This window comes from Panulirus ornatus, chromosome 32 (assembly GCF_036320965.1).
Source record: "Panulirus ornatus isolate Po-2019 chromosome 32, ASM3632096v1, whole genome shotgun sequence".
Lineage (NCBI taxonomy): Eukaryota > Metazoa > Arthropoda > Malacostraca > Decapoda > Palinuridae > Panulirus > Panulirus ornatus.
In genome coordinates, this window is record NC_092255.1 from 12,291,649 (window position 1) to 12,318,230 (window position 26,582).

The 26,582-nt window shown below is 42.5% G+C and overlaps 1 protein-coding gene across 1 annotated transcript in view; it reads left to right on the forward strand.

Moving 5' to 3' along the window:
• LOC139759048 (ribosome biogenesis protein bop1-A) overlaps nucleotides 1–26,582 on the forward strand; it is a 408,882-nt gene that overhangs the window by 287,886 nt on the left and 94,414 nt on the right. The window contains exon 12 of the mRNA XM_071680955.1: nucleotides 3,043–3,188. Coding sequence (XP_071537056.1) covers nucleotides 3,043–3,188 — 146 coding nt within the window. The remainder of the gene's footprint in view (nucleotides 1–3,042; nucleotides 3,189–26,582) is intronic.

Below are 26,582 nucleotides of genomic sequence, written 5' to 3' on the forward strand. Positions count from 1 at the left end.
TCCGAGATAATGTTCTCGACTTCCACACATTCTTCAAGGCTCCCAGAATTTTCGCCCCCTCCCCCACCCTATGATCCACTTCCGCTTCCATGGTTCCATTCGCTGCCAGATCAACTCCCAGATATCTAAAACACTTTACTTCCTCCAGTTTTTCTCCATTCAAACTTACCTCCCAAATGACTTGACCCTCAACCCTACTGTACCAAATAACCTTGCTCTTATTCACATTTAGTCTTAACTTTCTTCTTTCACACACTTTACCAAACTCAGTCACCAGCTTCTGCAGTTTCTCACATGAATCAGCCACCAGCGCTGTATCATCAGCGAACAACAACTGACTCACTTCCCAAGCTCTCTCATCCCCAACAGACTTCATACTTGCCCCCCTTTCCAAAACTCTTGCATTCACCTCCCTAACAACCCCATCCATAAACAAATTAAACAACCATGGAGACATCACACACCCCTGCCGCAAACCTACATTCACTGGGAACCAATCACTTTCCTCTCTTCCTACACGTACACATGCCTTACATCCTCGATAAAAACTTTTCACTGCTTCTAACAACTTGCCTCCCACACCATATATTCTTAATACCTTCCACAGAGCATCTCTATCAACTCTATCATATGCCTTCTCCAGATCCATAAATGCTACATACAAATCCATTTGCTTTTCTAAGTATTTCTCACATATATTCTTCAAAGCAAACACCTGAATCACACATCCTCTACCACTTCTGAAACCACACTGCTCTTCCCCAATCTGATGCTCTGTACATGCCTTCACCCTCTCAATCAGTACCCTCCCATATAATTTACCAGGAATACTCAACAAACTTATACCTCTGTAATTTGAGCACTCACTCTTATCCCCTTTGCCTTTGTACAATGGCACTATGCACGCATTCCGCCAATCCTCAGGCACCTCGCCATGAGTCATACATACATTAAATAACCTTACCAACCAATCAATAATACAGTCACCCCCTTTTTTAATAAATTCCACTGCAATACCATCCAAACCTGCTGCCGTGCCGGCTTTCATTTTCCGCAAAGCTTTTATTACCTCTTCTCTGTTTACCAAATCATTTTCCCTAACCCTCTCATTTTGCACACCACCTCGACCAAAACACCCTATATCTGCCACTCTATCATCAAACACATTCAACAAACCTTCAAAATACTCACTCCATCTCCTTCTCACATCACCATATATATATTTTTTTTTTTTTTTTTTTTTTTTTTTTTTTTTTTTTGCTGTCTCCCGCGTTTGCGAGGTAGCGCAAGGAAACAGATGAAAGAAATGGCCCAACCCACCCCCATACACATGCCTTGATTCAATCCACTGACAGCACGTCAACCCCGGTATACCACATCGCTCCAATTCACTCTATTCTTTGCCCTCCTTTCACCCTCCTGCATGTTCAGGCCCCGATCACACAAAATCTTTTTCACTCCACCTTTCCACCTCCAATTTGGTCTCCCTCTTCTCCTCATTCCCTCCACCTCCGACACATATATCCTCTTGGTCAGTCTTTCCTCACTCATTCTCTCCATGTGACCACTTCCGCTTCCATGGTTCCATCCGCTGCCAGATCCACTCCCAGATATCTAAAACACTTCACTTCCTCCAGTTTTTCTCCATTCAAACTCACCTCCCAATTGAATTGACCCTCAACCCTACTGTACCTAATAACCTTGCTCTTATTCACATTTACTCTTAACTTTCTTCTTTCACACACTTTACCAAACTCAGTCACCAGCTTCTGCAGTTTCTCACATGAATCAGCCACCAGCGCTGTATCATCAGCGAACAACAACTGACTCACTTCCCAAGCTCTCTCATCCCCAACAGACTTCATACTTGCCCCTCTTTCCAAAACTCTTGCATTCACCTCCCTAACAACCCCATCCATAAACAAATTAAACAACCATGGAGACCATATATATATATATATATATATATATATATATATATATATATATATATATATATATATATATATATATATATACATGCGCCCTTCACTGAAGTTCCCATTTGCTCCCTTGTCTTACGCACTTTATTTACCTCCTTCCAGAACATCTTTTTATTCTCCCTAAAATTTAATGATACTCTCTCACCCCAACTCTCATTTGCCCTTTTTTTCACCTCTTGCACCTTTCTCTTGACCTCCTGTCTCTTTCTTTTATACGTCTCCCACTCAACTGCATTTTTTCCCTGCAAAAATCGTCCAAATGCCTCTCTCTTCTCTTTCACTAATACTCTTACTTCTTCATCCCACCACTCACTACCCTTTCTAATCAACCCACCTCCCACTCTTCTCATGCCACAAGCATCTTTTGCGCAATCCATCACTGATTCCCTAAATACATCCCATTCCTCCCCCACTCCCCTTACTTCAGTGAAGGGCGCAAATGGGGAGGCAACAACAAGTAGTGGTGATGTGAGAAGGAGACGGAGTGAGCACCTTGAAGGTCTGCCGAATGAGTTTGATGATAGAGTGGCAGACACAGGGTGCCCTGGTCGAGGCGGTGCGCAAAGTGAGAGGGCCAGGGAAAATGACTTGGTAAACAGAGAAGAGGCAGTAAAAGCCCTGCGGAAGATGAAAGCCGGCAAGGCAGCAGGCTTGGATGGTATTTTCTACAGGTCTAGAAATGAGAAATATTTACTCAGAAAGAATTTTGTTTTAGGCTGATGTGTTCTAGATTATTTATGATTTGGGGAAATGTATATATTTCCCTGTAAAGTTTAGAGAAAATATACCTATCCAGGGGAGATACCCTAAGATTACAACTTGATCCAGTCAAAATCAATTACTAAAGTCACATTTTTCATTGACCTGTTCCTATCTACTCCAGTAGTTTTTTCTGTAGAGTTGGTTGTGTATGAAGTTCTAACAAACTTCTTCTTTCTAGCCAAGTTGAAGAACACATAACTCATTGTATTAATGTTTTTTGTGTGTATTTGAAAAATATATTGTTTTTGATTTTAATAATATGTGTAATATTATATTACAATGGCTTGCTAACCCACAGACTCAAGGCCACATACGTGTCTACAACTTGCAAAAGCAAAGGCTTTTGAAAAAAGTCCAGGCCAACAGTCGCTGGGTATCTTCAATCGCTGTTCATCCAGGTGGAGAGCATTTTCTCATTGGATGTTATGATCGCAAACTTAACTGGTACGTACTAGAATGGATTTTTGTTTAATTGTGTATTCTGAGTGTGCTATGTAATATCATACACTCCATCCTTCCACCTCCAGTTTGGTCTCCTGCTTCTTCTTCCCTCCACTTCTGACACATATATCCTCATTGTCAATCTTTCCTCACTCATTCTCTCCATATGTCCAAACCATTTCAACACACCCTCTTTTGCTCTCCCAACCACACCCTTTATATTTCCACACATCTCTCTTACCCTTTCATTACTTACTTGATCATACCACTATATGCTACATATTGTCCTCAGACATCTCATTTCCAACACATCCACCCTTCTCTGTACAATCCTATCTATAGCCCATGCCTCCTAACCATATAATATTGTTGAAACTACTATTCCTTCAAATGTACTCATTTTTGCTCCGAGATAACGTTCTCTCCTTCCACACATTTTTCGTTGCTCCCAGAACTTTCATCCCCTCCACCACCGTGGGACTCGCTTCCACTTTCATGATTCCATTCGCTGCTAAGTCCACTCCCAAATTTCTAAAACAGTTCACTTCCTCCAATTTTTCTCCTTTCAAACTTACTTCCCAATTCACTTGTTCCTGACCCCCTACTGAACCTAATAACCTTGCTCTTATTCACATTAACTTTCAACTTTCTCCTTTTACACACTTTTCCATACTCAGTCACCAGCTTCTACAGTTTCTCACTCGAATCAACCACCAGAGCTGCATCATTGGCGAACGACAACTAACTTGCTTCCTAGACCCTTTCATCCACAACAGACTGCACACTTGCCCCTCTCTCCAAAACATTTACATTTACCTCCCTAACTACCCCATCCATAAATAAATTAAACACCCATGAGGACATCACACACCCCTGCCACAGACCAACATTCTCCTGCTTCTAGTCAGCTTACCTCCCTCACCATATACTCTTAAGACCTTCCACAGAGCATCTCTTTCAACCCTATAGTATGCGTTCTCTAGATCTGTAAATGCTCCATAAATGTTTTTCCAAGTATTTCTCACACATTCTTCAAAGCAAACACCTGATCCACACATCCTTTACTACTTCTGAAACCACACTGCTCTTCCCCAGTCTAATGGTCTGTACATGCCTTCACCCTGTCAGTCAATTCTCTCCCATATAATTTCCCAGGAATACTCAACAAACCTGTACCCCTGTAGTTTGAACACTCACCTTTATCCCCTTTGCCTTTGTACTATTGCACTATGCATGCATTCTGCCAATCCTCAGGCTTTTTACTATGATCCATACATACATTGAATATCCTTACCCACCAATCAACAACAGTCACCTCCCTTTCTTAGTAAATTCTACTGCAATGCCATCCAAACCTGCTGCCTTGCTGTATTTTATTTCCACAAAGCTTTCACTACCTCATCTTTCTTAACTAGACCATTGTACCTGGCCCTCTCACTTCACACTCCACCCTGACCAAAATACTCTACATCTGCCATTCATTCATCAGACATATTCAACAAACCTTCAGAATACTCACTCCTCCTTCTTACTTCATCACTGCCTGTTATTGCTTCCCCCCTTGTCCCCTTCACCGATGTTCCCATTCGTTCTCTTGCCTTATGCATGTTATTTACCTCCTTCCAAAACATCTTTTTTATTCTCCCAAAAGTTTAATGATACTCTCTCACTTGCCCTCTTTTTCAACCCTTGCACCTTCCTCTTGACCTTCTGTCGCTTTCTTTTATACATCTTCCAGTCAATTTGCACTCCTTCCCTGTAAGTATCATCCAAATGCCTCTCTTTTCTCTTTCACTAACAACTTCTTCATCCTACCTCTCACTACTCGTTCTAATTTGCCACCTCTAACTTTCTCCATCCCAGCCTTCTCTTTCCACATGCATCCTACCTTCCCAATACACTCCCATTCACTCACCACTCCCCTCACCCTCTCGCTTCTCTGTTCCTTCTTTAAATTTGGAAACAGATTGGTAGATCAAATAATATATGTAGATATATTATATTAATAACTTCCTATATTAATTCCTTATACTATAATCTTGTATTCTTTGTAATATTCCATTTCCCCCTTAGCCAAGTACTTAATAAAGGATGGGCACTGAGGAATATCCTCACTGAGTAGTTATACTGTTCAATTTTTTGGAAAATATAAAAAAAAAATAGAAATGAGATATTCCACCTGATACTCCCCTTTTATTGCCTTTCTTAACTTACGTATTACTGGAGTTTCCTTTACCCATACCCAGTAGAAAATAATATCCCTAGGGAATATCCTCACCTGGCCTCGTTCTCTGTTCCTTCTTTGGAAAAAAAAACAAAAAAAAAGAGAGGAGAGGATTTCCAGCCCCCTGCTCCCTCCCCTTTTAGTTGCCTTCTACGACACGCAGGGAATACGTGGGAAGTATTCTTTCTCCCCTATCCCCAGGGGATATATATATATATATATATATATATATATATATATATATATATATATGTGTGTGTGTGTGTGTTTGATGATAGAGTGGCAGATATAGGGTGTTTTGGTCGAGGTGGTGTGCAAAGTGAGAAGGTTAGGGAAAACGATTTGGTAAACAGAGAAGAGGTAGTGAAAAGCTTTGCGGAAGATGAAAGCCGGCAAGGCAGCAGGTTTGGATGGTATTACAATGGAATTTATTAAAAAAGGGGGTGACTGTATTATTGACTGGTTGGTAAGGTTATTTAATGTATGTATGACTCATGGTGAGGTGCCTGAGGATTGGCGGAATGCGTGCATAGTGCCATTGTACAAAGGCAAAGGGGATAAGAGTGAGTGCTCAAATTACAGAGGTATAAGTCTGTTGAGTATTCCTGGTAAATTATATGGGAGGGTATTGATTGAGAGGGTGAAGGCATGTACAGAGCATCAGATTGGGGAAGAGCAGTGTGGTTTCAGAAGTGGTAGAGGATGTGTGGATCAGGTGTTTGCTTTGAAGAATGTATGTGAGAAATACTTAGAAAAGCAAATGGATTTGTATGTAGCATTTATGGATCTGGATAAGGCATTTGATAGAGATGCTCTGTGGAAGGTATTAAGAATATATGGTGTGGGAGACAAGTTGTTAGAAGCAGTGAAAAGTTTTTATCAAGGATGTATGGCATGTGTACGTGTAGGAAGAGAGGAAAGTGATTGGTTCTCAGTGAATGTAGGTTTGCGGCAGGGTGTGTGATGTCTCCATGGTTGTTTAATTTGTTTATTGATGGGGTTGTTAGGGAGGTAAATGCAAGAGTTTTGGAAAGAGGGGCAAGTATGAAGTCTGTTGGGGATGAGAGAGCTTGGGAAGTGAGTCGGTTGTTGTTCGCTGATGATGCAGCGCTGGTGGCTGATTCATATGAGAAACTGCAGAAGCTGGTGACTGAGTTTGATGAAGTGTGTGAAAGAAGAAAGTTAAGAGTAAATGTGAATAAGAGCAAGGTTATTAGGTACAGTAGGGTTGAGGGTCAAGTCAATTGGGAGGTAAGTTTGAATGGAGAAAAACTGGAGAAAGTAAAGTGTTTTAGATATCTGGGAGTGGATCTGGCAGCGGATGGAACCATGGAAGCGGAAGTGGATCATAGGGTGGGGGAGGGGGCGAAAATCCTGGGAGCCTTGAAGAATGTGTGGAAGTCGAGAACATTATCTCGGAAAGCAAAAATGGGTATGTTTGAAGGAATAGTGGTTCCTACAATGTTGTATGGTTGCGAGGCGTGGTCTATGGATAGAGTTGTGTGCAGGAGGATGGATGTGCTGGAAATGAGATGTTTGAGGACAATGTGTGGTGTGAAGTGGTTTGATCGAGTAAGTGACGTAAGGGTAAGAGAGATGTGTGGAAATCAAAAGAGCGTGGTTGAGAGAGCAGAAGAGGGTGTTTTGAAATGGTTTGGGCACATGGAGAGAATGAGTGAGGAAAGATTGACCAAGAGGATATATGTGTCGGAGGTGGAGGGAACGAGGAGAAGTGGGAGACCAAATTGGAGGTGGAAAGATGGAGTGAAAAAGATTTTGTGTGATCGGGGCCTGAACATGCAGGAGGGTGAAAGGAGGGCAAGGAATAGAGTGAATTGGATCGATGTGGTATACCGGGGTTGACGTGCTGTCAGTGGATTGAATCAGGGCATGTGAAGCGTCTGGGGTAAACCATGGAAAGCTGTGTAGGTATGTATATTTGCGTGTGTGGACTTATGTATATACATGTGTATGGGGGTGGGTTGGGCCATTTCTTTCGTCTGTTACCTTGCGCTACCTCGCAAACGCGGGAGACAGCGACAAAGCAAAAGAAAAAAAAAATTTGTTGAGTCTTCCTGGTAAATTATATGGGAGGGTATCGATTGAGGGGGTGAAGGCTTGTACAGAGCATCAGATTGGGGAAGAGCAGTGTGGTTTCAGAAGTGGTAGAGGATGTGTGGATCAGGTGTTTGCTTTGAAGAATGTATGTGAGAAATACTTAGAAAAGCAAATGGATTTGTATGTAGCATTTATGGATCTGGAGAAGGCATATGATAGAGTTGATAGAGATGCTCTGTGGAAGGTATTAAGAATATATGGTGTGGGAGGCAAGTTGTTAGAAGCAGTGAAAAGTTTTTATCGAGGATGTAAGGCATGTGTACTTTAGGAAGAGAGGAAAGTGATTGGTTCTCAGTGAATGTAGGTTTGCGGCAGGGGTGTGTGATGTCTCCATGGTTGTTTAATTTGTTTATGGATGGGGTTGTTAGGGAGGTGAATGCAAGAGTTTTGGAAAGAGGGGCAAGTATGAAGTCTGTTGTGGATGAGAGAGCTTGGGAAGTGAGTCAGTTGTTGTTCGCTGATGATACAGCGCTGTTGGCTGATTCATGTGAGAAACTGCAGAAGCTGGTGACTGAGTTTGGTAAAGTGTGTGAAAGAAGAAAGTTAAGAGTAAATGTGAATAAGAGCAAGGTTATTAGGTACAATAGGGTTGAGGGTCAAGTCAATTGAGAGGTAAGTTTGAATGGAGAAAAACTGGAGGAAGTAAAGTGTTTTAGATATCTGGGAGTGTATCTGGCAGCGGATGGAACCATGGAAGCGGAAGTGGATCATAGGGTAGGGGAGGGGGCGAAAATCCTGGGAGCCTTGAAGAATGTGTGGAAGTCGAGAACATTATCTCGGAAAGCAAAAATGGGTATGTTTGAAGGAATAGTGGTTCCAACAATTTTGTATGGTTGCGAGGCGTGGACTATGGATAGAGTTGTGCGCAGGAGGATGGATGTGCTGGAAATGAGATGTTTGAGGACAATGTGTGGTGTGAGGTGGTTTGATCGAGTAAGTAACGTAAAGGTAAGAGAGATGTGTGGAAATCAAAAGAGCATGGTTGAGAGAGCAGAAGAGGGTGTTTTGAAATGGTTTGGGCACATGAAGAGAATGAGTGAGGAAAGATTGACCAAGAGGATATATGTGTCGGAGGTGGAGGGAACGAGGAGAAGTGGGAGACCAAATTGGAGGTGGAAAGATGAAGTGAAAAAGATTTTGTGTGATCGGGGCCTGAACATGCAGGAGGGTGAAAGGAGGGCAAGGAATAGAGTGAATTGGATCGATGTGGTATACCGGGGTTGACGTGCTGTCAGTGGATTGAATCAGGGCATGTGAAGCGTCTGGGGTAAACCATGGAAAGCTGTGTAGGTATGTATATTTGCGTGTGTGGACTTATGTATATACATGTGTATGGGGGTGGGTTGGGCCATTTCTTTCGTCTGTTACCTTGCGCTACCTCGCAAACGCGGGAGACAGCGACAAAGCAAAAGAAAAAAAAAAATTTGTTGAGTTTTCTTGGTAAATTATATGGGAGGGTATCGATTGAGGGGGTGAAGGCATGTACAGAGCATCAGATTGGGGAAGAGCAGTGTGGTTTCAGAAGTGGTAGAGGATGTGTGGATCAGGTGTTTGCTTTGAAGAATGTATGTGAGAAATACTTAGAAAAGCAAATGGATTTGTATGTAGCATTTATGGATCTGGAGAAGGCATATGATAGAGTTGATAGAGATGCTCTGTGGAAGGTATTAAGAATATATGGTGTGGGAGGCAAGTTGTTAGAAGCAGTGAAAAGTTTTTATCGAGGATGTAAGGCATGTGTACATGTAGGAAGAGAGGAAAGTGATTGGTTCTCAGTGAATGTAGGTTTGCGGCAGGGGTGTGTGATGTCTCCATGGTTGTTTAATTTGTTTATGGATGGGGTTGTTAGGGAGGTGAATGCAAGAGTTTTTGAAAGAGGGGCAAGTATGAAGTCTGTTGTGGATGAGAGAGCTTGGGAAGTGAGTCAGTTGTTGTTCGCTGATGATACAGCGCTGTTGGCTGATTCATGTGAGAAACTGCAGAAGCTGGTGACTGAGTTTGGTAAAGTGTGTGAAAGAAGAAAGTTAAGAGTAAATGTGAATAAGAGCAAGGTTATTAGGTACAATAGGGTTGAGGGTCAAGTCAATTGAGAGGTAAGTTTGAATGGAGAAAAACTGGAGGAAGTAAAGTGTTTTAGATATCTGGGAGTGTATCTGGCAGCGGATGGAACCATGGAAGCGGAAGTGGATCATAGGGTAGGGGAGGGGGCGAAAATCCTGGGAGCCTTGAAGAATGTGTGGAAGTCGAGAACATTATCTCGGAAAGCAAAAATGGGTATGTTTGAAGGAATAGTGGTTCCAACAAATTTGTATGGTTGCGAGGCGTGGACTATGGATAGAGTTGTGCGCAGGAGGATGGATGTGCTGGAAATGAGATGTTTGAGGACAATGTGTGGTGTGAGGTGGTTTGATCGAGTAAGTAACGTAAAGGTAAGAGAGATGTGTGGAAATCAAAAGAGCATGGTTGAGAGAGCAGAAGAGGGTGTTTTGAAATGGTTTGGGCACATGAAGAGAATGAGTGAGGAAAGATTGACCAAGAGGATATATGTGTCGGAGGTGGAGGGAACGAGGAGAAGTGGGAGACCAAATTGGAGGTGGAAAGATGAAGTGAAAAAGATTTTGTGTGATCGGGGCCTGAACATGCAGGAGGGTGAAAGGCGGGCAAGGAATAGAGTGCATTGGATCGATGTGGTATACTGGGGTTGATGTGCTGTCAGTGGCTTGAATCAGGGCATGTGAAGCGTCTGGGGTAAACCATGGAAAGCTGTGTAGGTATGTATATTTGTGTGTGTGGACGTGTATGTATATACATGTGTATGGGAGTGGGTTGGGCCATTTCTTTCGTCTGTTTCCATGCGCTACCTCGCAAACATGGGAGACAGCGACAAAGCAAAAAAAATATATATATATATATATATATATATATATATATATATATATATATATATATATATATATATATATCTTTCTTTCTTTCATACTATTCGCCATTTCCCGCGATAGCGAGGTAGCGTTAAGAACAGAGGACTGGGCCTTTGAGGGAATATTCTCACCTGACCCACTTCTCTGTTACTTCTTTTGGAAAAAAAAAAAAAGAAAAATGAGAGGGGAGGATTTCCAGCCCCCCGCTCCCTTCCCTTTTAGTCGCCTTCTACGACACGCAGGGAATACGTGGGAAGTATTCTTTCTCCCCTATCCCCAGGGATATATATATATATATATATATATATATATATATATATATATATATATATATATATATATATATATATATTTATTAATTTATTTATTTTGCTTTGTTGCTGTCTCCTGCGTTTGCGAGATAGCGCAAGGAAACAGACGAAAGAAATGGCCCAACCCACCCCCATACACAATGTATATACATACACGTCCACACACACAAATATACATACCTATACATCTCAAAGTACACATATATATACACACAGACACATACATATATACCCATGCACACAATTCACACTGTCTGCCTTTATTCATTCCCATCGCCACCTCGCCACACATGGAATACCAACCCCCTCCTCCCTCATATGTGCGAGGTAGCACTAGGAAAAGACAACAAAGGCCCCATTCGTTCACACTCAGTCTCTAGCTGTCATGCAATAATGCCCGAAACCACAGCTCCCTATCCACATCCAGGCCCCACACAACTTTCCATGGTTTACCCCAGACGCTTCACATGCCCTGATTCAATCCACTGACAGCACGTCAACCCCGGTATACCACATCGATCCAATTCACTCTATTCCTTGCCCGCCTTTCACCCTCCTGCATGTTCAGGCCCCGATCACACAAAATCTTTTTCACTCCATCTTTCCACCTCCAATTTGGTCTCCCACTTCTCCTCGTTCCCTCCACCTCCGACACATATATCCTCTTGGTCAATCTTTCCTCACTCATTCTCTCCATGTACCCAAACCATTTCAAAACACCCTCTTCTGCTCTCTCAACCACGCTCTTTTGATTTCCACACATCTCTTACCCTTACATTACTTACTCGATCAAACCACCTCACACCACACATTGTCCTCAAACATCTCATTTCCAGCACATCCACCCTCCTGTGCACAACTCTATCCATAGCCCATGCCTCGCAACCATACAACATTGTTGGAACCACTATTCCTTCAAACATACCCATTTTAGCTTTCCGAGATAATGTTCTCGACTTCCACACATTCTTCAAGGCTCCCAGGATTTTCGCCCCCTCCCCCACCCTATGATTCACTTCCGCTTCCATGGTTCCATCCGCTGCCAGATCCACTCCCAGATATCTAAAACACTTTACTTCCTCCAGTTTTTCTCCATTCAAACTTACCTCCCAATTGACTTGACCCTCAAACCTACTGTACCTAATAACCTTGCTCTTATTCACATTTACTCTTAACTTTCTTCCTTCACACACTTTACCAAACTCAGTCACCAGCTTCTGCATTTTCTCACATGAATCAGCCACCAGCGCTGTATCATCAGCGAACAACAAGTGACTCACTTCCCAAGCTCTCTCATCCACAACAGACTTCATACTTGCCCCTCTTTCCAAAACTCTTGCATTCACCTCCCTAACAACCCCATCCATAAACAAATTAAACAACCATGGAGACATCACACACCCCTGCCGCAAACCTACATTCATATATATCTGTCTTTTTGAACCAAGTATTCCCAATCAACAGTCTTTTTCAGCACACAAATCCACAAGCTCTTCCATTTCCTTTCACAACACTGAATACGCCATGCAAACCAATTATACCCTCAACTACCACATTACTCACCATTGCTTTTAAATTACTTATCACTAATACCTGGTCTTGTGCATAATAGCTGCTGACACACTCACTCAGTTGCTCCCAAAACACTTGCCTCTCATGATCTTTCTTCTCATGACCAGATGCTTAAGCACTAATAATCACCCATCTCTCTCCATCCACTTTCAGTTTTACCCACATCAATTCAGAATTTATTTTCTTACACTCTGTCACACACTCCCACAACTGCTGCTGGGGATAGGGGAAAAAAAGTACCTCCCACGTGTTCCCCATATGTCGTTGAAGGTGACTAAAGGTGGGGGAGCGGAAAGCTGGAAACCCTTCCCTCCTTGTATTTCAATTTCCAAAAGGGGAAAAGGGAGTCAAGTAGGGAATGTTCATCCTCCTCGAAGGCTCAGACTGGGGTGTCTGAATGTGTGCGGATGTAACCAAGATGAGAAGAACGGAGAGATAGGTAGTATGTTTGAGGAAAGAAACCTGGATGTTCTAGCTCTTAGTGAAGGGTTAAGGGGAAGAATGGTTTGGAAAAGTCTTAAGAGTAAAATCAGGGGTTGGTGAGAGGACTAGAGCTAAGGAAGGAGTAGCGCTACTCTTATATATTATATTTGTTAGATTATACTGGGGATAGGGGAGAAAGAATACTTCCCACGTATTCCCTGCATGTCGTAGAAGGCGAGTAAAAGGGGAGGGAGCGGGGGGGGGCTTTAAATCCTCCCCTCATGGTTTTTTTTTTTTCCCCAAAAGAAGGAACAGAGAAGGGGGCCAGGTGAGGATATTCCCTCAGAGGCCCAGTCCTATGTTCTTAACGCTACCTTGCTAACGCGGGAAATGGCGAATAGTGTGAAAGAAAAGAAAGATTATACTTGATTGTCATTTCCTGTTTCAGAGAGCTAGTGCCAGGAAACAGATGAAGAACGTCCCATCCACTCTTGTGCACACATATATACATACATGCACATACAGTCACATATACGTACATATACATACCATACACATATCAAAATATGCACTTATACATACATAGACACACATGTATACACATGTACGTATTCATATTTGCTTGCCATCATCCATTCCCGGCACCTGCCCACCCCACAGGAAACAGCATCACTACCCCCTGCATCAGCAAGGTAGCACCAGGAAAACAGAAAAAAAGGTCATATTCGTTTACACTCAAGTCTTACTATCTTGAAACCACAGCATCCTATCCACATCGAGGCCCCATGTACCTTTCCATGGTTTAACCCAGACATTTAACATACCCTTGTTCATTCCATTGACAGCACATCGACTCCAGTATACCACATCATTCCATTTCACTCAATTCCTTGCATGCCTCTCACTCTTCTACATGTATGTTCAGGCCCTGATTGCTTAAAATCTATTTCACTCCATCTTTCCACCTCCAGTTTAGTCTCCTGCTTCTCCTTGTTCCCTCCACCTCTGACACATATGTCCTCTTTGCCAACCTTTCCTCACTCATCCTCTCATATGTCCAAGCCATTTCAACACACCCTCCTCTGCTCTCTCAACCACGCTCTTTTATTTTGAATGCGTTGGAAATGAGATATTTTAGGACAGTATGTGGTGTGAGGGGATTTGATTGAGTAAGTAATGAAAGGGTAAGAGAGATGTGTGGTAATAAAAAGGGTGTGGTTGAGAGAGCTCTCTCAACCACTCTCTTTTTATTACCACACATCTCTCTTACCCTCTCATTACTTACTCGATCAAACCATCTCACATCGCATATTGTCCTCAAGCATTTCATTTCCAACACATCCACCCACCCTCCTCCATACAACCCTATTGATACCCCATGCCTCACAAGCATATAATATTGTTGGAACAACTTTTCTTTCATACATACCCATTTTTGCTCTTTGAGATAATGTTCTCTCTTTCCACACATTCCTCATTGCTCTCAGAACTTTCATCCCCTCCCCCACCCTATAACTCGCCTCCACTTCCAGGGTTCCATTCGCTGCTATGTCCTCCCCAGATATCTAAACCACTTCGCTTCCTCCATTGTATCTCCATTCAAACTCACATCCCAACTAACATGTTCCTCAACCATACAGAACCTAATAACCTTGCTCCTATTCAAATATGATCTCAACTTTCTCATTTCTCCCACATTTGCTAACTTAGTCACCAACTTCTGGAGTTTCTCACTTTAATCAGCCACAAGTACTCTATCATTGGCGAACAATAACTGACTCACTTCCCAGTCCTCAGCAGACTGCATTCGCCCCTCTCTTCAAAATTCATGCATTTACCTTCCTAACCACCCCATCCATAAACAAATTAAACACCCATGGGAACATGACTCACTCCTGCCTCAGACCGACCTTCACTGGGAGCCAATCACTCTCCTTTCTTCCTACTTGTACACATGCCTTACACCCTTGATGAAAACTTGTCACTGCTTCTAGCAGCTTACCTTCCACACTATATACTCATAAGACCCTCCACACGGCATCTCTATCAACCATATCATATGCCTTCTCCAGATCCATAAATGCCACATACACATACATCTGTTTTTCTAAGTATTTCTCATACACATTCTTAAAGTAAACACCTGATCCACACATCCTCTACCACTTCTGAAACCACACTGCCCTTCCCCAATCTGATGATCTGTACATGCTTTCACCCTCTCAATTAATACCCTCCCATGCAATTTCCCAGGAATACTCAACAAACTTATGCCTCTGTAGTTTGAACGCTCGCCATTATCCCCTTTGCATTTGTACAATTGGACTATGCATGCATTCTGGTATTCCTCAGGCACTTCACCATGATCCATACATACATTGAATATCCTTCCCAACCAATCAGCAACACAAGTCACCCCCTTTCTTGATAGATTCTACTGTAATACCATCCAAACCTGCCTCCTTGCCAGATTTCTTCTTCCACAAAGCTTTTGCTACCTCTTCTCTCTTAACCAAACCATTCCCCCAGACCCTCTCACATTGCATGCGACTCCAACCAAAACACCCTGCATATGCCACTCTGTCGTCAAACACATTCAACAAACCTTCAAAATACTCACTCCATTTCCTTTCTTCATTACTGCATTTATCACTTTCCCCATTGCCCCCTTCACTGATGTTCCCATTTGTTCTCTTGTCTTAAGCACATTATTTATCTCCTCCCAAAACGTCTTTCTATTCTCCCTAAAGTTTAATGATACTCTCTCACCCCAACTCTAATTTACCCTCTTTTTCAACCTTTTGACCTTCTGCTGCTTTCTCTTATACATCTCCCAATCATTTGCCCTCCTTCCTTGTAAGTATCATACAAATGCCTCTCTTTTCTCTTTCACTTACAACTTTTACTTCTTCATCCCCTCACTCACTACCCTTTCTAATCTTCCCACATCCCACCTTTCTCATGCAACATGCATGTTTTGAACATGCCGTCACTGCCTCCCTAAATACATCCCGTTCCTCACCCGCTCCCCTCACATTTGCTCTCACCTTTTGCCATTCTACACTCAGTCTCTCATGGTACTTCCTTGCACAAGTTTCCTTTCCAAGCTCACTTACTCTTACCACTCTCTTCTCCCCAATATTCTCTCTTCTTGTTTTAAATCCTCTACAAATCTTCACCTTCACCTCCAGAAGATAGTGATCAGACATCCCTCCAGCTGCCCCTCTCAGGACATTAACATCCAAAAGTCTCTCTTTTGCATGCCTATCAATTAACACGTAATGCCCTTTGACCACCTCTCCAACTCACATATATACATACTTATGTATATCACTCTTTTTAAACCAGGTATTCCCAATCACCAGTCTTTTTCCTGTACACAAATCCATAAGCTCTTCACCATTTCCATTCACAACACTGAATACCCTATGTACACCAATTATACCCTCAACTGCCACATTACTCACCTTCATATTTAAATCACCCATCACTTATACCTGGTCTTGTGCATAAAAGCTGCTGACACACTCCCTCAGTTGCTCCCAAAATACCTACTTCATGATCTTTCTCCTCATAATCATGTGCATAAACACCAATTATCACCCATCTTTCTCCATCCACATCAGTAGTAGTGCTATACCTTCCATAGCTCTTATCCTTTCACCAACCCCTGACTTTACTCCCATATCTTTTCCAAACCATTCTTCCCCTTTACCCTTGAGCTTCGTTTCACTCAAGAGTCAGACATCCAGATTTCTTTCTTGAAACATACTGCCTATCTCTCCTTTCTTCTCATCTTTGTAACATACACATTTAAACACCCCAGTCTGAACCTTTTAGGAGGATGAGCACTCCCCACTTAACTCCTTCTTCTGTTTCCCTTTTTAGAAATTCAAATACAAGGAGGTTAGGGTTTCCAGCCCCCAACTCCTGCCCCCTTTAATCATGGGTTTGGATGGTACTGCAGTGAAATTTATTAAAAAAAGGGGGTGACTGTGTTCTTGATTGGTTTACTTGGTAAGGATATTTATTGTATGTACAGATCATGGTGATGTGCCTGAGGATTGGCAGAATGCATGCATTAGTGCCATTGTACAAAACCAAAGGGGGATAAAGGTGAGTGTTCAAACTACAGGGGTATAAGGTTGTTGAGTATTCCTGGGAAGTTATATGGGAGGGTATTGACTGAGAGGGTAAAGGCATGTACAGAGCATCAGAATGGGGAAGAGCAGTGTAGTTTCAGAAGTGGTAGAGGATTTGTATGTAGCATTTATGGATCTGGAGAAGACATATGATAGGTTTACTGGAGAATGCTTTATGGAAGGTTTTAGAGTATTTGGTGTTGGAGGTAAGTTGCTAGAAGCAGTGAAAAGGTTTTACGTAGGATGTAAGACGTGTACGAGCTGGAAGAGAGGGGAGTGATTGGTTCCCAGTGAATGTTGGTCTTTGGCAGGGATGTGTGTTGTCCCCCATGGTTGTTTAATTTGTTTATGGATGGGATGGTTAGGGAGGTAAATGCAAGAGTTTTGGAGGAATTGGCAAGTATGCAATCTGTTGTGGATAAGAGGGCCTGGGAAGTGAGTCAGTTGTTTGCCAGTGATACAGCTTTGGTGGCTGATTCTTGTGAGAAACTGCAAAGGTTGGTGACTGAGTTTGGAAAATTGTGTGAAAGGAGAAAGTTGAGAGTAAAAGTGAATAAGAGCAAGGTTATTAGGTTCAGTAGGGTTTGAGGACAATTTAATTAGGATGTTTGTTTGAATGGAGAAAAATTGGAGGAAATGATGTGTCTTAGATATCTTGGAGAGGACTTAGCAGCAGATGGAACCACGTACGTGGAATATATATTGTATTTGAATTTCTGAAAGGGGAAACAGAAGGAGTCATGTGGAGAGTTCTCATCCTCATCCTAGGCTCAGATTCAGGTGTCTGAATGTGTGTGGATGTAACCAAGATGAGAAAAAAGTAGAGATAGGTTGTATGTTTAAGGAAAGGAAACTGGATATTTTGGCTCTGAGTGAAACGAAACTCAAGGGTAAAGGGTAAGAGTGGCTTGGGAATGTCTTGGGGTAAAGTCGGGTTGGTGAGAGGACAAGAGCCAAGGAAGGAATAGTGCTGCTCATGAAGCAGTTGTTAGAGTGTCTTATAGAGTGTAAGAAAGTAAATTCTAGATTGATATGGGTAAAATTGAACGTGGGTGGAGAGAGGTGAGTGATAACAGGTGCCTATACACCAGGTCATGAGAAGAAAGATCATGAGAGGCAAGTGATTTAGGAGCAGCTGAGTGAGTGTGTTAGCAGCTTTGATGCATGAGACTAGGTTATAGTGATGGGTAATTTGAATGTGAACGTGAGCAATGTGGTAGTTGAGGGTATAATTGGTGTACATGGGGTGTTGAATGTTGTAAATGGAAATGGTGAAGAGCTTGTAGATTTGTGTGCTTAAAAATGACTGGTGATTGGGAATACCTGGTTTAAAAAGAGAGATATACATAAGTATACGTATGTGAGTAGGAGAGATGATCAGAGGATGTTATTGGATTACCTGTTAATTGATAGGCATGTAAAAGAGAGACTTTTGGATGTTAATGTACTGAGAGGGGCAGCTGGAGGCATATCTGATCACTATCTTGTGGAGGCAAAGGTGAAGATTTGTAGAGGATTTAAAAAAGAAGAGAGAATGTTGGGGAGAAGAGAGTGGCGAGAGTAAATGAACTTGGAAAGGATACTTGTGTGAGGAAGTACCAGGAGAGATTGAGTGCAGAATGGAAAAACGTGAAAGCAAATGACATGAGGGGAGTGGAGAAGGAATGGGATGTATTTAGGGAAGCATTGATGGCTTATGCAAAAGATGCATGTGGCATGAGAAAGGTGGGAGGTGGGCAGATTAGAAAGGATAGTGAGTGGTGGGATTAAGAAGTAAGATTATTAGTGAAAGAGAAGAGAGAGGCATTTGGAAGATTTTTGCAGGGAAGCAGTGCAAATGTCTGGGAGATGTATAAAAGAAAGTGGCAGAGCGTCAAGAGAAAGCTGCAAGATGTGAAAAAGAGGGCAAATGTGAGTTAGGCTGAGAGAGGATCATTAAATTTTAGGGAAAATAAAAAGGTGTTTTGGAAGGAAATGAATAACGTGCATAAGACAAGAGAACAAATGAGATCATCGGTTAAGGGGGAAATAGGGAGGTAATAACAAGTAGTGATGAAGTGAGGAGATGGATTGAGTATTTTGAAGGTTTGTTGAATGTTTTTGATGATAGAGTGGCAGGTATATGGTTTTTCGGTTGGGGTGGTGTGTGGAGTGAAAGGGTCAGGGAGAATAGTTTGGTAAACAGAGAAGAGGTAGTGCGGAAGATGAAAGCCGGCAAGGTGGCGAGTTTGGATGTTATTGCAGTGGAATTTGTTAAAAAAGGGGTGACTGTTGTTGACTGGTTGGTAAGGATATTCAGTGTATTTATGGACCATAGTGAAGTGCCTGAGGATTGGCGGAATGCATGCATAGTGCCATTATACAAAGGCACAATGTTTGAAGGAATAGTGGTCCCGACAATGTTAAATGGTATCAAGGAGTGGGCTATAGATAGGGTTGTGTGGAGGAGGGTGGATGTGTTGGAAATGAAATGTTTGAGGACTATATGCAGTGTGAGGTGCTTTGATTGAGTAATTAATGAAAGGATAAGAGAGATGTATGGTAATAGAGTGTGGTTCAGAGAGCAGAAGAGTGTGTTGAAATGGTTTGGACACATGAAGAGAATGAGTGAGGAAAGATCGACAAAGAGGATATATGTGTCCTAGGTGAAAGGAAGAAGGAGAAGTGGGAGACCAAATTGGAGGTGGAAGGTTGAAGTTAAAAAGATTTTGAGTGATCAGGGCCTGAACATAGAGGAAGGTGAAAGGCTTGCAAGAAATAGAGTGAATTGGAACGATGTGGCATACTGGGGTCAATGTGCTGTCAGTGGATTAAACCAGGGCATGTGAAGCATCTATGCATACATGTACATTTCAGCGTATACATACATGTACATATGTGTACTTGCTGCCTTCAGCCATTCCCGTTCGCCACCCCGCCACATAAGAAATAGCCCCCACCCCCACCCCCACCCCCTTTCTCCAACGAGGTAGCGGAAGGAAAAGACAAAAAGGCCACATTCGTTCACACTCAGTCTCTAGCTGTCATGTCTGATGCACCGAAACCATGTCTCCCTTTCCACATCCAAGCCTGACAGACCTTTCCATGGTTTACCCCAGACACTTCACATACCCTGGTTCAGTTCATTGACAGCATGTTGACCCTGGTATACCACATCGTTCCAGTTCACTCTATTCCTTGCACACCTTTCACCCTCCTCTATGTTTAGGCCCTGATTTTCCAAAATCTTTTTTTCTCCATCCTTCCACCTCCAATTTGGTCTCCCACTTCTCCTTCTTCCCTCCACCTCTGACACATATATCCTCTTTGTCAATCTTTCCTCACTCATTCTCTCCATGTGTCCAAACCATTTCAACACACCCTCTTTTGCTCTCTCAACCACACTCTTTTTATTACCACACATCTCTCTTACCCTTTCATTACTTACTCAATCAAACCACCACATACTGTCCTCAAACATCTCATTTCCAACACATCCACCTTCCTCCACACAACCCTATCTATAGCCCATGCCTTACAACCATATAACATTGTTGGAACCACTATTCCTTCAAACATACCCATTTTTGCTCCGAGATAATGTTCTTGCCTTCCGCACATTCTTCAATGCTCCCAGATCTCTGTCTCTCTGTCTCTCTCTCTCTCTCTCTCTCTCTCTCTCTCTCTCTCTCTCTCTCTCTCTCTCTCTCTCTGTCTCTCTCTGTCTCTCTCTGTCTCTCTCTCTCTCTCTCTCTCTCTCTCTCTCTCTCTCGTTTCACTCACTGCTAAGTCCACTCCCAGATATCTAAAACACTTCACTTCCTCCACTTTTTCTCCATTCAAACTTACCTCCCAGTTAACTTGTCCTTTAACCCTCCTGAATTGAATAACGTTGCTCTTATTTACATTTACTCTCAACTTTCTTCTGTCAAACACTTTACCAAACTCAGTCACCAACTTCTGCAGTTTCTCACGTGAATCAGCCACCAGCACTGTATCATCAGCGAACAACAATTGACTCACTTCCCACGCCCTCTCATCCAGGACAGACTGCATACTTGCCCCTCTCTCCAAAACTCTTGCATTCATCTCCCTAACCACACCATGCTTAAACAAATTAAACAATCATGGAGACACCACCCACCCCTGCTGCAAAATGACATTCACAGGGAACCAATCACTTTCCTCTCTTCCTATTCATACACAGAGTTACATCCTCATTAAAAACTTTTCGCTGCTTATAGCAACTTACTTCCCACACCATATACTCTTAAAACCTTCCACAAAGCATCTCTATCAACCCCATCATATGCCTTCTCCAGATCCATAAATGCCGTCTACAAATCCATCTGTTTTTTAAGTATTTCTCACATACATTCTTCAAAGCAAACACCTCTACCACTTCTGAAAGTAAACTGTTCTTCCCCAATCTGATGCTCTGTACATGCCTTTACCCTCTCAGTCAATATCCTCCCATATAATTTCCCAGGGATACCCAACAAACTTATACCTCTGTAATTTGAAAACTCATATTTAGCCCCTTTGCCTTTGTACAGTGGCACTATGTATTCAATGTCAATCCTCAGGCACTTCACCATGATCCAAACATATATTGAATATCCATACCAACCAATCAACAACACAGTCACCCCTTTTTTTTTGTGTGTAAATTCCACTGCAATACCATCCAAACCCGACGCCTTGCCAGATTTTATCTTCCACAAAGCTTTCACTACCTCTTCTATGTTTACCAAACCATTCTCCCTAACCCTCTCACTTCCCACACTGCCCCGACCAAAACACCCTATATCTGCCACTCTGTCATCAAACACATTCAGCAGACCTTCAAAATACTCACTCCATCTCACTTCATCACTTCCTGCTACCTCCCCATTTGCCCCCTTCACCGATGTCCCCATTTGTTCTCTTGTCTTACGCACTTTATTTACCTCCTTCCAAAACATCTTTTTATTCTCCCTAAAATTTAATGATACCTTCTCACTCAACTCTCATTTGCCTTCTTTTCCACCCCTTGCACCTTTCTCTTGACCTCCTACTGCTTTGTTTTATACATTCCCCTGACATCTGCACTACTTTGCTGCAAAAATCATCAAAACTCATATTTCTTCTCTTTCACTAACAATCTTACTTCTTCATCCCACCTCTCACCACCCTGTCTAATCTGCCCACCTCCCACCTTTCTCATGCCACATGCATATTTTGCACAAGCCATCACTGCCTCCCTAAATACATCCCATTCCTCCCCACTCACCTTTTGTCATTTCCTTTCACCTTTTGCCATTCTGCAATCAATCTCTCCTGGTTCTTTTTCACAAAAGTCTCCTTTCCAAGCTCACTTACTCTCACCACTCTCCCCAACTTTCTTTCTTCTTTTTTGAAAACCTCTACAAATTTTTACCTTCGCCTCCACAAGATAATGATCAGGCATCCCTCCAGCTGACCCTCTCAGCACATTAACATCCAAAAGTCTCTCTTTTACATGCTTATCAATTGAACACATATTCTAGTAATGCCCTCTGACTATCTCTCCTTCTCACATACATAATTATTATTATTCTTATTTTGCTTTGTCGCTGTCTCCCGCGTTAGCGAGGTAGCGCAAGGAACAGAAGAAATAATGGCCCAACCCACCCACATACTCATGTATATACATACACATCCACACACGCAAATATACATACCTATACATCTCAATGTACACATATATATACACAAACAGACATATACATATATACACATGTACCTAATTCATACTGTCTGCCTTTATTTATTCCCATCGCCACCTCGCCACACATGGAATAACAACACCCTCCCCCCTCATGTGTACCACTAGGAAAAGACAACAAAGGCCCCATTCGTTCACACTCAGTCTCTAGCTGTCATGTAATAATGCACCGAAACCACAGCTCCCTTTCCACATCCAGGCCTCACAGAACTTTCCATGGTTTACCGCAAACGCTTCATATGCCCTGGTTCAATTCATTGACAGCACGTCAACCCCGGTATACCACATTGTTCCAATTCACTCTATTCCTTGCACGCCTTTCACCCTCCTGCATGTTTAGGCCCCGATCACTCAAAATCTTTTTCACCCCATCTTTCCACCTCCAATTAGGTCTCCCACTTCTCGTTCCCTCCACCTCTGACACATATATCCTTTTGGTCAATCTTTCCTCACTCATTCTCTCCATGTGACCAAACCATTTCAAAACACCTTCTTCTGCTCTCTCAACCACACTCTTTTTATTTCCACACATCTCTCTTACCCTTTCATTACTTACTCGATCAAACCACCTTACACCTCATATTGTCCTCAAACATCTCATTCCCAGCACATCCACCCTCCTGCGCACAACCCTATCCATAGCCCACGCCTCGCAACCATACAACATTGTTGGAACCACTATTCCTTCAAACATACCCATTTTTGCTTTCCGAGATAATGTTCTCGACTTCCAAACATTCTTCAAGGCTCCCAGAATTTTCGCCCCTCCCCCACCCTATGATTCACTTTTGCTTCCATGGTTCCATCCGCTGCCAGATCCACTCCGAGATATCTAAAACACTTTACTTCCTCCAGTTTTTCTCCATTCATACTTACCTCCCAATTGACTTGACCCTCAACCCTACTGTACCTAATTACCTTGCTCTTATTCACATTTACTCTTAACTTTCTTCTTTCAAACACTTTACCAAACTCAGTCACCAGCTTCTGCATTTTCTCACATGAATCAGCCACCAGTGCTGTATCATCAGCGAACAACAAGTGACTCACTTCCCAAGCTCTCTCATCCACAACAGACTGCATACTTGCCCCTCTTTCCAAAACTCTTGCATTCACCTCCCTAACAACCCCATCCATAAACAAATTAAACAACTGTGGAGACATCACACACCCCTGCCGCAAACCTACATTCACTGAGAACCAATCACTTTCCTCTCTTCCTACACGTACACATGCCTTACATCCTCGATAAAAACTTTTCACTGCTTCTAACAACTTGCCTCGCACACCATATATTCTTAAGACCTTCCACAGAGCATCTCTATCAACTCTATCATATGCCTTCTCCAGATCCATAAATGCTACATACAAATCCATTTGCTTTTCTAAGTATTTCTCACATACATTCTTCAAAGCAAACACCTGATCCACACATCCTCTACCACTTCTGAAACCACACTGCTCTTCCCCAATCTGATGCTCTGTACATGCCTTCACCCTCTCAATCAATACCCTCCAATATAATTTACCAGGAATACTCAACAAACTTATACCTCTGTAATTTGAGCACTCACTCTTATCCCCTTTGCCTTTGTACAATGGCACTATGCAAGCATTCCGCCAATCCTCAGGCACCTCACCATGAATCATACATACATTAGATAACCTTACCAACCAGTCAACAATACAGTCACCCCCTTTTTTAATAAATTCCACTGCAATAATATCCAAACCTGCTGCCTTGCCGGCTTTCATCTTCTGCAAAGCTTTTACTACCTCTTCTGTGTTTACCAAATCATTTTCCCTAACCTTCTCACTTTGCACACCACCTCGACCAAAACACCCTATATCTGCCACTCTATCATCAAACACATTCAACAAACCTTCAAAATACTCACTCCAGCTCCTTCTCACATCACCACTACTTGTTATCACCTCCCCATTAGCCCCCTTCACTGAAGTTCCCATTTGCTCCCTTGTCTTACGCACTTATTTAACTCCTTCCAAAACATCTTTTTATTCTCCCTAAAATTTAATGATACTCCCTCACCCCAACGCTCATTTGCCCTCTTTTTCAACTCTTGCACCCTTCTCTTGACCTCCTGCCTCTTTCTTTTATACATCTCCCACTCATTTGCATTTTTTCCCTGCAAAAATCGTCCAAATGCCTCTCTCTTCTCTTTCACTAATACTCTTACTTCTTCATCCCACCACTCACTACCCTTTCTAATCAACCCATCTCCCACACTTCTCATGCCACAAGCATCTTTTGTGCAAGCCATCACATACATATACTTATGTATATCCCAGTCACCAGTCCTTTTTCAGCACACAAATCCACATGCTCTTCACCATTTCCATTTACAACACTGAACACCCCATGTACACCAGTTATACCCTCATTTCCACATTACTCACCTTTGCATTCAAATCACCTGTCACTGTAACCTGCTCTCATGCATCAAAACTGCTAGTACACTCCCAAAACACTTGCCTCTCATGGTCTTTCTTCTCATGCCCAGGCGCATAGGCACCAATAATCACCCATCTCTCTCCACCCACTTTCAGTTTTACCCATATTAATCTAGAGTTTGCTTTCTTACACTCTATCACATACTTTCACAACTGCTTCATGAATAGTGCTACTCCTTCCTTTGCTCTTGTCCTCTCACCAACCCCTGACTTTACTCCCAAGACATTCCCAAACCACTCTTTCCCTTTACCGTTGAGCATCATTTCACTCAGAGCTAAAACATCCAGGTTCCTTTCCTCAGACGTACTCCCTATCTCTCCTTTTTCCTTATCTTGGTTACTTCGACGCACATTCAGACACCCCAATCTGAGCCTTCAAGGAGGATGGGTACTACCTGTTTGACTCCTTCTTCTGTTTCCCCTTTTAGAACTTTAAATACCAGGAGGGGGGTTCCAGCCCCCCGCTCTCGCCCCTTTTAGTCCTTCTACATCACGCGAGGAATACATGGGAAGTATTCTTTCTCCCTTATCCCTGGGGATGTGGGAGGAAGAATATTTCCCATGTATTCCTCGCGCGTCATGGAAAGCAGCTACAGAGGAGGGGGGACAACCCCCCCCCCATCCTTGTATATAAATTTTTAAAAGCAGAAGCAGGAGTCAAGTGGGGGGGTGCACATCCTCCTCAAAGTTTCAGATTGGGGTATCTGAATGTTTGTGGATGTAACCAAGATGAGAAGAAAGGTTAAATAGGTAGTATGTTTTAGGAAAGAAGCCTGGATGTTCAAACTCTGAGTGAAACAAAGCTCAAGGTAAAGGGGAAGAGTGGTTTGGGAAAGTCTTGGTAGTAAAGTCTGGGGTTGGTGAGAGGACAAGAGCTAAGGAAGGAGTAGCACTACTCCTGGAGCAGGAGTTTTGGGAGTAGTTGATAGAGTGTAAGAAAGTAAATTTTAGATTGGTGTGAGGAAGACTGAAAGTGGATGGAGAGAGATGGGTGATTGTTGGTGCCTATGCACCTGGTCATGAGAGGCAAGTGTTTTAGGAGCAGCTGAGTGAGTGTTTTAGCAGCTTTTATGCATGAAACTGGGTCTTATTGATGCGAACATAAGTAATGGGGCAGTTGAGGATATAATTGGTGTTCATGGGCTGTTCAGGTTTGTAAATGGAAATGGTGAAGAGCTTGTGGTTTTGTGTGGGGAAAAAAGACTGATGATTGGGAACACCTGGTTTAAAAAGAAAGATATACATAAGTATATGTATGTGAGTTGGATAGATTGTCAAAGGGCATTATTAGATTACGTTTTGATTGCTAGGCATGTAAAAGAGAGACTTTTGAATGGTAATGTGTTGAGAGGGGCAGCTGGAGGGATGTCTGATCAGTATCTTCTGGAGGCAAAGGTGAAGATTTGTAAAGGTTTTCAAAAAAAGAAGAGAGAATGTTGGGAAGAAGAGAGTGGTGAGAGAAAGTGACCTTGGAAAGGAGACTTGTGTG